General features: G+C 41.5%; 1 protein-coding gene across 2 annotated transcripts in view; it reads right to left on the bottom strand.

Annotated features, from left to right (window-relative positions):
* Positions 1-3,572: 3,572 nt before the first annotated feature.
* The window catches only part of NRBF2 (nuclear receptor binding factor 2), a 30,263-nt gene continuing 20,718 nt past the window's right edge, over positions 3,573-13,117 (bottom strand). For both annotated transcript variants that reach the window (XM_032252589.1, XM_032252590.1), the window contains 2 exons: positions 7,237-7,277; positions 3,573-5,755 (listed from right to left, as the gene is read on the bottom strand). In XM_032252589.1, coding sequence (XP_032108480.1) covers positions 5,048-5,755; positions 7,237-7,277 — 749 coding nt within the window. In that variant the 3' untranslated portion in view covers positions 3,573-5,047. The remainder of the gene's footprint in view (positions 5,756-7,236; positions 7,278-13,117) is intronic.

The raw sequence follows: 13,117 nt of genomic DNA, 5'->3' as shown, positions 1-13,117 counted from the left end.
GCAGCCTCTCTCCCCGTTCCAAAGGATGGGGTGTGGGGCTGTAAGTTCTAAGCTTCTAATCCTGGGTTGATTTTTCTGGTGACCAGTCCCTGTCCAGGGGCCCACTGAGTCATTGTAGTAGAGCAAAAGCTCCTACCAGCCAGGAAATTACAGGAGACAAAGCTCTGTGCCAGGAACCAGAGACTAACAGCAACAGTTACTTCTTATAGATCGCAATATCAGTCTCCAATGCCTCCTTGGGAAGCATAGAGTAGCGGAGGTACGGTGGGATATCATGTACATGAAGACCAGGTCCCTTGGCACAGTAGGAAAGCTAGACAACCCAGCCCCAGTATGGCCCAGTAAATGCAGTCCAGTCTCAACGGTAGTGAGACCATACCTTGCTCCTGGCTCTGCTCCCAGTCTGGTACATCGCTTCATGGAACTCATAACCTGAGCCTCAGGTGGTTTATATATAAAATAACATTGCTTAAAGACTCTAACAATGGTAACATCCAAAATATATTCAAACAAAAAGGTCCCCACAGAGTTCTAAAAGCAGAAAGATAATGTACTTAACATTTTGAATTGACTTGCCTATAGACAAAACATTTTCATTATTCCAATAACCTTGATAAAACACCTGGAATAGACATGATTTTGAAAACATTATTCCTCCCATTTCCCTTTCTCTTAAACATGGTTTTTTTTTTTTTAAGACAGGGTTTCACCACGCTGGTCAGGCTGGTCTTGAACTCCCAACCTCAGGTGATCCGCCCGCCATGGCCTCCAAAGTGCTTGGATTACAGGCGTGGGCCATGGTGCCCGGCCTTAAACATGGTTTCTAGGGTAGTATGGATTACCTGTGGTAAAGCTAAAATTGTTACTACACACTATTTATGAAAAGAAATGCTTCTTTTGGGCCAGGCATGGTGGCTCATGCCTGTAACCCCAGCACTTTGGGAGGCTGAAGTGGGCAAATCACGAAGTCAGGAATTCAAGAGCAGCCTGACCAACATGGAAAATCCCCATCTCTACTAAAAATACAAAAATTAGCCAGGTGTGGTGGTATGTGCCTGTAATCACAGCTACTCAGGAGGCTGATGCAGGAGAATCGCTTGAACCTGGAAGGTAGTGGTTGCAGTGAGCTGAGGTCACGCCATTGCACTCCAGCCTAGTGACAGAGCAAGACGTCATCTCAAAACATATTTCTTTTGTTGTTAGTCTGTGAAAAGCTGACAATGAGAACTCAGAGCTAGGCTTTCTGGGCTGATTGAGACAGGGTCTTGCTTGTTGCTCAGGCTGGAGTGCTCAGGCTAAGAGCTCACTGCCACCTTGAACTCATGGGTTCAAACGATCCTCCCACCACAGCATCCCAAGTAGCTAGGACTACCAGCATGCACCATATACCATTTTTCTTTTCAATGTGGAGACAAGGTCTCACTATGTTGCCCAGCCTGGCTTTGAACTCCTGTTCTCAAGTAATCCTCCCATTTCAGCCTCCCAAACTGCCAGGATTACAGGCATAAACCACCAAACCTGGTCTTTCTGGACTTTTTAGTGCCCAGCTAGTTATCTGGATTCAACAGCAAAAGGCCAACACTGAATGAAGGACAAGAGCCTGCTGAACTTCCTACACATGCAGAGTGCACTATTTAGAGGAAGCAAGCTATTCTCACATCCCTTTCAGTGCTTTATGCTAGACAAAGACATGAGAACACCTAACAACCCCAACCAGGAGAGGGGCAGTGAGTCTAGAGGCTAGGTCTTAAGAATGAATGAAACAAGTGGGGTTTTGGGATTTTTTGGATTTGAGTTAGTATCTACTCTATAGAAGACATGATGCTAGGTAGGATGCTGCAAAAGTACTTATAGTCCCGGTCAAAAGGCATGTAAAGCCTAGAAACAGATTCTAACACAAAATTTAAGAACCAAATTAGATGAGCCTATTAAATACCACGAACAGGAGCTTCAAAGACAACAGTACAATTAGTCCAAATTAATATATGTTAAAGAAATGCACAGAAAAGGGTAAAAATACAAAAATTAGCTGGGCATAGTGACGCATGCTTGTAGTCCCAGCTACTTGGGAGGCTGAGGCAGGAGAATCGCGTGAACCCAGGAGGAAGAGGCTGCAGTGAGCCGGGACAGCGCCATCGCACTCCAGCCTGGGTGACAGAGTAAGACTCCATCTCAAAAAAATAAAAGTGATTTCTTGTCAAATCACTTTTTTTTTTTTTTCTTCGAGACGGAGTTTTGCTCGTTACCCAGGCTGGAATGCAATGGCGCGATCTCGGCTCACCACAACCTCCGCCTCCTGGGTTCAGGCAATTCTCCTGCCTCAGCCTCCTGAGTAGCTGGGATTACAGGCACGCGCCACCATGCCCAGCTAATTTTTTGTAGTTTTAGTAGAGACGGGGTTTCACCATGTTGACCAGGATGGTCTCGATCTCTTGACCTCGTGATCCACCCGCCTCGGCCTCCCAAAGTGCTGGGATTACAGGCTTGAGCCACCGCGCCTGGCTGTCAAATCACTTTTTAACACAGCTTATCTTTCAGAGAGAAATGGGTAGACTAACAAAAATTCAGTCATGTGCCACATAACATTTCAGTCAATGACGGGCCACATGACAATTATAAGACCATTCCTTTATGCCTAGATAACACAAATACCATTGTGTTACAACTGCCTAGTCAGACCAGTCCCATGCGGCACAGGTTTGTAGCCCAGCAGCAAGACTCACAGCCTAGGTGTGGAGTAGGCTATGCCTTCTAGGTCTGTGTAAATCCACTCTAGAATGTTCACATGAGAAAATCACCCAATGACACATTCCTCAGAACACATCCTTGTTAAGCAACACAAGACTATTTTTAGCACAAGCTTTTAAATGTCTAGTTTTATGAGCAAGGGTAGGCAAGAAAAATGTCCTCAGTCTGGGATATTAAAACACTGAGATTTTCAGCAGAACAGAAATTCTAGTCAACCAAACATGTGGTGGGCAGGGGGGAAACCACTGGGATAAACAAATTAACTTTGAGACAGAGTCCAGGTCTGGTGCCCAGGCTGGAGTGCAATGGCTCAATGTCTGCTCACTGCAACCTGCGCCTCCCTCCTGGGTTCAAGTGATTGTCCTGCCTCAGCCTCCCGAGTAGCAGGGATTACAGGCGCATGCCACCAGACCCTGCTAATTTTTGTATTATAGAGATGGGGTTTTACCATATTGGCCAGGATGGTCTGGAATTCCAGACTTCAGTTGATCCACCCGCCTCCGCCTCACGAATTGCTAGAATTACAGGAGTGAGCCACCATGCCCAGCAAATTAACGTAGCTTTTAAGAAAGTATAACAAAACAGGCTAGTTTGTTTCATCTGCAGCAAGATCAGACAAGAAAAAATATGATTTCTGCATGGTCACTTCTACTGTTAAAGATTCTTTGAGACAGAATCTCACTCTGCTGTACAGGCTGGAATGCAGTGGCATGATGACGGCTCACTGCAGCCTCAACCTCCCAGGCTGGAGTCATCCTCCCATCTCTGCCTCTGGAGTAACCACAGCTACAGGTGTGCACCACTCACCTAGCTCAAAGTTTTTGGGTAGAAACAGGGTCTGACTGTGTTGTCCAGGCTGGTCTCAAACTCTTGGGCTCAAACGACCCTCCCACCTTGGCCTCCCAAAGTGCTGGGATTACAGGTAGGAGCCACCACGCCTGGCCCTGTTTCTACTAGTTTCATCACTAGATGTGTGAGCCTAACCCAACTGTCCTCAGAGGAGGCAATATATTTATCTCATTTCCGTTAATTCCACACAATTCCAAGCTTTAAACACACCCAGCAGCTTGCACCCAAATGTTTTGCTTGTATTCTCCTCTTCCCCTTCCTTCTCATGGAAGATCATCCAGCTTGGTAGAGAGAATCCAAAGCAGTGCCTCCCCACACTATGCTCTGCCAGGGTGGCAGGTGCCCAAGGGACAGCTGCCTCCAGCCTAGAGCAGCCCTAAGCATCTTCCATGTGGCGGTCAGGAAAAAGGTTGGAAACAACACATTTAAACCTCAGGAACTTCTGGACTCTCCGTCACCCTAGTGACAGACAAGGGAAAATGGACAACACCATACTGAAAAAAAAAAAAAAAAAAAAAATCCATGACACAAAAAAGCAATCATCTAACCACATCTGTTCAAAGTTTACAACGCAGAGAGAAGCCAATCAGTGCTTTGCTTCTTAACTATCAACCACATTCAACAAAGGTATAAAACGTAATTACTTTATTGATTTCTTACAATCAAATACTGCCAACTAGCATTACTCCCACTCTTGCATCATTAAAAACACAGGGTATTTCCTCCTTGGTATTTTCAAATGATGCATTATACAATAAACAAAGTTAGAACTTAAAATGCACCCTGATTAATTATGTAAACTGGTAATTTGTTTAAAAAAGCATAATAATTTGGTTCCTTTCTTCATAAAATGGAAATTTAAATATCTCTCCTGATAGTCTTGAGGTTATCATCATGAGTAGTGCAAAGTGTGGCACATATAGTTTCATCTAGAAGGGTGTGTATCTTACACACCTCATTTAAACAAACAAAATGTGCATTAACAAAACGCACACAGTCAATGCATGATAGAAAGCTTGTTTCAAATAGAGGGCAGCCCCTCGGGCCACCGTATTATTTAAGTTTTGCATTATCATTTACGGCATTAGAGATTAATTACGCATAACATACTTTTAAACATTTTAACCCTGAAGATAAGAAAAATAATTGTTGCTTGAAAAAAATTATTCCAGGTAGCCATTTGGTTTGTATCAGGAGAAAGTGAACCCTCCATGAGTTTAGTGTCTGCCAAGTCGGAATCATTAGCACAAGTCAGTGAATCATTACGAGACACATTTCACAGTGACTGTTTCCCAAGTCCTGGCAATGCCTCTTCTCTCACAGTCCGCCAGATGACGAAGCATTTCCGGGATGACCCTTCTATGTGGTTTTTCCCTTTTCAGTTTTTTTGCTGGATTAACTATTACTGCATTATTTCCTCTTCTCCCCTCCTCTTCTGTGGCCTTCCATTTCAATTATTCATAAATCCTTTCAGAATATCCTCAGAGAGCTCCATAAGGGGAAGTTCTGGAGATGGAAAATCCAAGGGAGGAAGATTGGGGATTGGAATGTCCTTGGCTTTCCCGGTATTTGCTGCAAACTTCTGCCAGGTTGAGGAGGCTGTAGCAGTTTCTGAATGTGGTGGCAAGCTCCATAACTCTGACGTTTCTACAAAATCAGCATCTACATCCAGCTCCTTTTCTATTGGACCTTTTAGAAGTCTGGCCATTTCAGCCTTTAGTTGTTTATTTTCCTTCCTTAATCTTTCATTCTCAGCCACAAGGAATTCCACATGCCTCTTCAAATCTGCAATTTTGGTTGCCTGCTCCTCTATAATTGTTTTATCATCTTTTGGGGCTTTGCTTCCAATACATGGCTCCACTGGCTCACTCTTTTGCTGAAGTAAATACAGTAGTGTATCTGGATCCCTGTCAAAGATCCCCTGAATCTCAGGCAGGCGTTTCTCTGTGGAAGGGGGGTACTTCTGGGAAAGGGGGCTCTGGCCCTCTGCATCCTCTGCAGAGGGTTTGTGAGATGCCTGAAGATGGGCAGCTACATCCTTGTCGGTGTTCTGCTGGGCTTTCAATCTTTCTTCACGCTGGGCCCTTTTCCATCTCTCTTGGATGAGGAGGAGCTGTTTCATGTGGCTATCCCTTTGCAGTTCTAGTGAAAGATGAGCCTATTACACAGAAGGAAAGGTAAAATTTGAAGAATTTAACACTTTAAGTGTCTTTTAGTAATGTCCAACATATACTACTACAAATTCCTCCTTTCTGAATAAACCAACAACACTTACAACTTACATGTATGTTTGCAATTGAATAAAACTTAACATTTTCCTCAATGTGCCTGACCCCATGTGTAATGTCATTTGTACTCAACTTAAAATTAGAAATCTTTCCTCTGTAGACATATTAATTCTACCAAGAGCTAGAAAGAAAGTCTTTCTATCAACAGGATGTTTGGACAGCTCTATACAAGCCTGTATCATGAGCAGATTCTATACTTTCAAAGGCAGTGAAAGGGATAGAACACAACTTTAAAGTCCCCTTCATTCAGTCTGAGAAACTAATGGCTTTCCCTGCCGCTGATATACCTCACAGAAATGGTCTCTTTAACTGATACTTTTATAATAAAGTTTTTAAGAAGGTATTTTGTGTATATTTATTTTAGAGACAAGGTCCCTGTTGCTGAGGCTGAAGTGCAATGACACAGTCATAGCTCACTCAAGCCTTGAACTTAGGTGTTCAAGTGATCCTCCCACCTCATCCTCCCAAGTAGCTAGAACTACAAGCATGTGCCACCATGCCCAGCTAATTTTTAAAAGTTTTGTAGAGATGGAGTCTCACTATGTTGCCTAGGCTGGTCTTGAACTCCTTGCCTCAAGTGATCCCCCTGTCTTGGCCTCCAAAAGCACTGAGATTACAGGCATGGGCCACCATGCCCAGTCTTATGAATAAATGTATCTTGAAATACTTGGCAGGTCCTCCTTAAACACAGAAGACAACTTAAAACAATTGATGAGGCCGGGCGTAGTGACTCATGCCTATAATCCAAGCACTTTGGAGGCCAAGGCGGGCGGACCACCTGAGGTTAGGAGTTCAAGACCAACCTGACCAACATGGTGAAACCCCGTCTATTTAAAAAAAAAAAAAAAAAAATTGATGAAGCAAATTTAAAAGTACCTGAACTGCTTAAGAATTCGAGCAAAGATTTAAAAAAATATAAAAAATTAAAAAATTAAAAATAAAAAGAATTCAAGCAAAGACAAGTGAGGGGCTGGTCAGATTCAAATTATCTTTCACAAGCAAACAGTAGTCCAACTGGTTTCCTCTTGGCCAGGCCTGTTTACTGACTGTGAGCTAATGATCATGTAAGAGCTAATGATCAGGGGTCCTAAGAGGGCTCTCTAAAAGATACATCTGGGCAATCTGTGAGTAACCACTAGAAAAAAAGAAGTTTCTGCATTCTATGTCTGGGACATCGACTGCAGTTCATTTAGTTTTAATTTCCTTTCTGAAGTACTCTTCCCTTGCCCATTTTATGTATGTTTGACTATAGCATTTTGAGAGGGACACAATACTTTGCTTTATACACAATTCAAGTCTCTACAAGAAAACCTTTCTAACCATTGTTGCAAATATTAGGAACATGTCTCACCTGCTCAGATTGTGTCAGCTTCATGGCTTCAGAAAGATATGCTGTTTAAAAAAAAAAAAGACATGTTAATATGTGTCATCATTTTGTAATTAACAGGTAAAAGGAAGAGTTTTAATAGTCCTCATATGACAACGAAAACCAGTCTAATAAATAATTCTGCTATAACTGGGGATTTTTTTTAAAAAAGCATTTTTTCCCCAAAAAGGTGTCAGTGGCAATAAAATGAAAAATTCCCTACCCATTCTTGAAGGTTTTGTTATTTAAAACTCCTGTAGATTTTATAATTCAGAAACTGAAGATGGCCTAATGAGAAAAATAGGTTTACGGAAGATTAAAATCAAACAAGAACCTATCAAAACCCTATTACTCATTGTACTCACAAAAATATCATGAGATTATCAATGACTTTGTATCCATCTGAATACCTGGAACCTATCATTTTGGACTCCTATAGAATCACTTTTAATGAATACTGTCTCTGAGCCAGGCCATCAGCTTTAGGGTTAAAATCCCTAAGAACTTGTTGACATATTTACTGTGAGGAAGTTATTGAGGACAGTATAATGTCACTTATGAAAAACTTCAATAAACCTCTCTCTGATCTTAGAATCAGATCCTCGGTGACCATTTGTTCGAATTTTAATAGCCAATGTAAAAATTCTTACTTTCCCTCTTTAGGATGACTGCTAGAAAACATAAGGCAAGTTCTTTTATAAAAAAAAAAAAAAAAAAAAAAAAAAAAAAAAAGAAGCCGGAACTAATGGTACATTTTGTGAACCATATTACTAGTCATTGCCCATTTTCTCTATGGATTTCCTTATCTATGTATCTCTCATTACATTTGATATTTTGTTATACATTCCTCTTTAAGACATTCTGTAGCCTTTCTAGAACAAGGTTAGGTATAAATAACAAGTTCTGCATCACTAATAAAGAATTGTCCATAATGAATTTCCATGTTTATCTTGCTTGCTATAAACATTTTTGGCATCTCTCATCCCTACATTAAGTTCCTCTTTCGCCTTTCTGCAGATACTACAAGGCATTGCTTTCTGTCCAGTCTTGATCCAAATAATTTAGTAATTTTGATGTCGTAACTTAAGAGTTCTTGCCTGCTAGGTTCTACCGTAGTCCTTGAGGTAGAGATTAATTACATCAGGGGTCCCAAACCCCCAGGCTGGTACTGGTCTGTGGCTTGTTAGGAACTGGGCCACACACACAGCCAGTGATCAGCAGGCAAGCCAGCGAAACTTCATCTGTATTTACAGTTGCTCCCACTGCTTGCATTACCGCCTGAGCTACGCCTCCCATCAGATCAGCAGCAGCATTAGAGTCTCATAGCAGAGCAAACCCTACCGTGAACTGCACATGCAAGGGATCTCGGTTGTGTTTTCCTTATAATAATGTAATGCCTGATGATCTGTTACAGTCTCCCATCATGCCCAGATGGGACTGTCTAGCTGCAGGAAAACAAGCTCAGGGCTCCTACTGATTGTACATTATGGTGAGTTCCCCACCCCAGGTCTGAGGAAAACTGTCTTCCACAAAATTGGTCCCTGGTGGCAAAAAGGTTAGGACTGCTGAAATACATGCTCCCTCTGCAAGAAAAGAGAGGAGGGGGCCAGGCATGGTGGCTAGCACTTTGAGAGGCTGAGGCTGAAGGACTGCTTGAGCCCAGGAGTTCGAGACTAGCCTAGGTAACAAAGCAAGACCCTGTATGAAGTTAAAAAGATTTAAAAAAAAAAGAAAGAGTTGGTCAAATAGTCTTTGCTCCAGTCATGCTTACCATAAATAATTACATTCGCTCCGCAACCTTCTCTCATCTTTCATTCCTATACTAAGTCTGTATAGCTGCATACTATTTATTTTCCTTTTGTTCATATTTAAATCTGTGGAGACATTCTAACTGCTCTGCTCATGTTCCAATACATTGTTAATAAATGTTCTCAGACACTCCTTCCAACTTGCCTGCATTTGTCTCCCTGTTTGCTTTAAATCCACTTTCTTAACAAAGGGAACAGATTTCACAAAACCAAGCTTAAGCCAACTGAAGTGCCTCCCTTTGTAAAACCTTGAATATATGAAAGGCTGGGTACGGTGGCTCATGCCTGTAATCCCAGCATTTTGGGAGGCCACGTCGAGTGGATCATGAGGTCAGGGATTTGAGACCAGCCTGAAATCCCGTCTCCACTAAAAAAAAAAAAAAATACAAACAAATTATTTGGGTGTGGTGGCATGTGCCTGTAATCCCAGCTACTCAGGAGGCTGAGGCAGGAGAATCGCTTGAACCTGGGAGATGAGAGGCTGCAGTGAGCCAGGGAGATCACATCACTGCACTCAAGCCTGGGTGACAGTGCGAGACTCTGTCTCAAAAAGAAAAAAAAAAAAAATGTCTATGACAAAGGAAGTTACCAAAGGATAACCCAAAGCACAAAGAATTCAACAAGAACCACACTGTCATTTAAAGTACTCCCCATGTTTAAATCTTATAAATGGTGCATTTTAAAGTTATTTTTAAAGAAAAAATTATTTTAAATCTGATTCCATGTTCATGGATTTCCTCCACAGATTTACAATAGAAACTAAAGTATAGCAACACAGAAATTTAGAAAGTGTTTATCTCAAAAACTGCTAACAATTCTGGTTAAACTACTTCCTTTAATTATGACACAAGGCTAAAATTTAAAGTAGATATTAAGCAAGTGATAGAATAAAGGAACTAAGGAAATATCAAGAATGTCTTAAAATAACAACATCTGGCCAGGCACAGTGGCTCACGCCTGTAATCCCAACACTTTGGGAGGCCGAGGCGGGCAGATCACTTGAGGTTAGGAGTTTGAGACCAGCCTGGCCAACAAAGTGAAATGCCATCTCTACTAAAAAATACAAAAATTAGCTGCGTATGGTGGTGCATGCCTGCAGTTCCCAGCTACTCCGGAGACTGAGGCAGGAGAATCGCCTGGGCCTGGAGGCAGAGGTTGCAGTGAGCTGAGATCATGCCACTGGACTGCAGCCTGGGCAACAAAGCAAGACTCCATCTCATCAGTGGTGGGCAAAAAAAAAAAAAAAAAAAAAAAAAAAAAAAAGACTCCATCTCAAAAAAACCCAAAAAACAAACAAAAAAATAACATCTGTTGCTCTTCTATCAGGAATCTGTTAAACCAGTACCAAAGCACACAGGTGCAGCAATATACTGCCTCTGAATGATAAGGATTGATCAGATCTAGAATCATTTTCATGTTACCACAGTTTCAAAAGGCTTAACATTTGTTTTCAACCAAAGTATTGATCAAATCCATACAAATACTCTGACTCTGGGGCCTGATCATCTGAAATGTTCATTTTGAGTTCTAAGCACTGTCAACGGCTATTAACTTGTTTAAGCTTTTGCTCTTTTGTGGTGTATGAATGAAGAGAAATTCACTTAGGAAACTGGACTGCATGAGAAGGGTTAAGAGAAAATTACACCAATCAAGTTACAGCCACTAATCAAGGGTTTAAAGCAATACATTTTTCCAACAATGTTGAATCTCTGGGAGTCTGTGGCTTCTTAAACTTACCTTTTTAAACATGGAATAGGAAAATGTAGGCACCTTCCCTTCCCCACCTCCTGCCAGATTTAGACAGTTTTTTTCCTTACTGATGTGCTTATGTGGCATGAATGCTCACATGTCCAGTTTCAATTAATTTCAGCCACTGTCCACCTAAAGAGTAAATTCTACCTTTCCTCAAAAGGAAAGAGACATCAAGCAACACATTTATAATACAAACACTACAAAGAGGCCATAAAGTCCTTAGGTATGTAATCTTAGGGTAAGTTTTTAGTCTCAGAATCTCCTCTGATCTTTGACAGCTGGACACACAGGCCACCTCTGTTTGCCCTTAAATTCTCTCACTTCAGCCTTTCCATCTTATCAGTCTCTCAGATATTGATCTTTCCTTGTAACATCTCTAAAATGATTTCCAAATAAGTTGCTTCCTTTCAGAATACACCTATATCCATACCTTCTAAGACCAGTTATAAGCTCTAGATGTAAATCAGTTTCAAAAAGTGAGCTCATTTCAACCACATCAATTTTCAACTCAGACATTCTGAAACATAACACACGTGGAAACCCCCAATCAAACCAGTGGGATTTACTAATCACATTAAGTTCTACCTCCATAATTGAAGCTAATGTGATCTAACAGACTGCCTTATTTTTCTACTCCTGAGAATGTCACAGAATTTAGACGGTGGGGGAGGGGGGCGAGAGAGGTACCTGAAGGCCAACATTAGTTTTAAGTCTTCAAAGACAAGGATTAGGCGAGGACTACAACTTTCTTCCCTTTATATACTCATAACATCCCATAGCTCAGTACATAAAATATGCTAATTTACTCCACTTAACATAGTTATACATATGTAACCATGACCATTTTGGGTTACATAAGGTATTGTTTCACTGGGGCATTCATATAAAATATGACTTAAATAAACACAGTACATTGTCTTTGTAGTGATGATAGATTTAATCAGACTCATAACAAAATATGGTTTAGGGAAGATTTAAAGAGCACTAGTTGACATATTTAATGCTGTTCAAAGCTCTCATAAAGCACACCATAAAAACACCCAAAGAGACTGGACGCGGTGGCTCACGCCTGTAATCCCAGCACTTTGGGAGGCCGAGCTGGATCACCTGAGGTCAGGAGTTCAAGACCAGCCTGGCCATCATAATGAAACCCCATCTTAAAGGGGGAGAAAAAAAAAACAAAAAAACACAGATCAATGCTATCCCCATCAAGCTACCAATGACCTTCATCACGGAATTGGGAAAAAAAACACCTTAAACTTCATATGCAACCAAAGGAGAGCCCGTACAGCCAAGTCAATTCTAAGCAAAAAGAACAAAGCAGGAGGCATCACACTACCTGACTTCAAACTAAACTACAAGGCTACAAACAAATCAAAACAGCATGGTACTGGTACCAAAACAGAGATATAGACCAATGGAACAGAAGAGAGGCCTTGGAGGCAACACATCGTATCTACAACCATCCAATCTTTGACAAACCTGACAAAAACAAGCAATGGGGAAAGGATTCCCTGTTTAATAAATGGAGTTGGGAAAACTGGCTAGCCATGTGCAGAAAGCAGAAACTGGACCCCTTCCTGACACCTTACACTAAAATTAACTCCAGATGGATTAAAGACTTAAACATCAGACCTAACACCATAAAAACCCTAGAAGAAAATCTAGGCAAAACCATTCAGGACACAGGCATAGGCAAGGACTTCATGACCAAAACACCAAAAGCATTGGCAACAAAAGCCAATATAGACAAATGGGACCTAATCAAACTCCACAGCTTCTGCACGGCAAAACAGTCATTAGAGTGAATCGGCAACCAACAGAATGGGAAAAAATTTTTGCAGTTTACCCATCTGACAAAGGGCTTATATCCAGAATTTATAAAGAGCTAAAACAGGTTTACAAGAAAAAAACAAACAGGCCCATTCAAAAGCGGGCAAAGGATATGAACAGACACTTTACAAAAGAAGACATACATGAGGCCAACAAACATATGAAAAAATGCTCATCATCACTGGTCATCAGAGAAATGCAAATCAAAACTACATTGATATACCATCTCACGCCAGTTAGAATGGCGATTATTAAAAAATCTGGAGACGGCCGGGCACGGTGGCTCACGCCTGTAATCCCAGCACTTTGGGAGGCCGAGGCGGGCGGATCACGAGGTCAAGAGATCGAGACCATTCTCGACATGATGAAACCCCCTTCTCTACTAAAAATAGAAAAATTAGCCGGGTGTGATGGCACGCGCCTGTAGTCCCAGCTACTCGGGAGGCTGAGGCGGAAGAATCGCTTGAACCCAG

This window comes from Sapajus apella, unplaced genomic scaffold (genome assembly GCF_009761245.1).
Source record: "Sapajus apella isolate SASKATOON/1434 unplaced genomic scaffold, GSC_monkey_1.0 scaffold78, whole genome shotgun sequence".
Taxonomy (NCBI): Eukaryota; Metazoa; Chordata; class Mammalia; order Primates; family Cebidae; genus Sapajus; species Sapajus apella.
The sequence above is the reverse complement of the archived record's forward strand: the minus strand, read 5'-3'. Positions and strand labels throughout refer to the sequence as shown.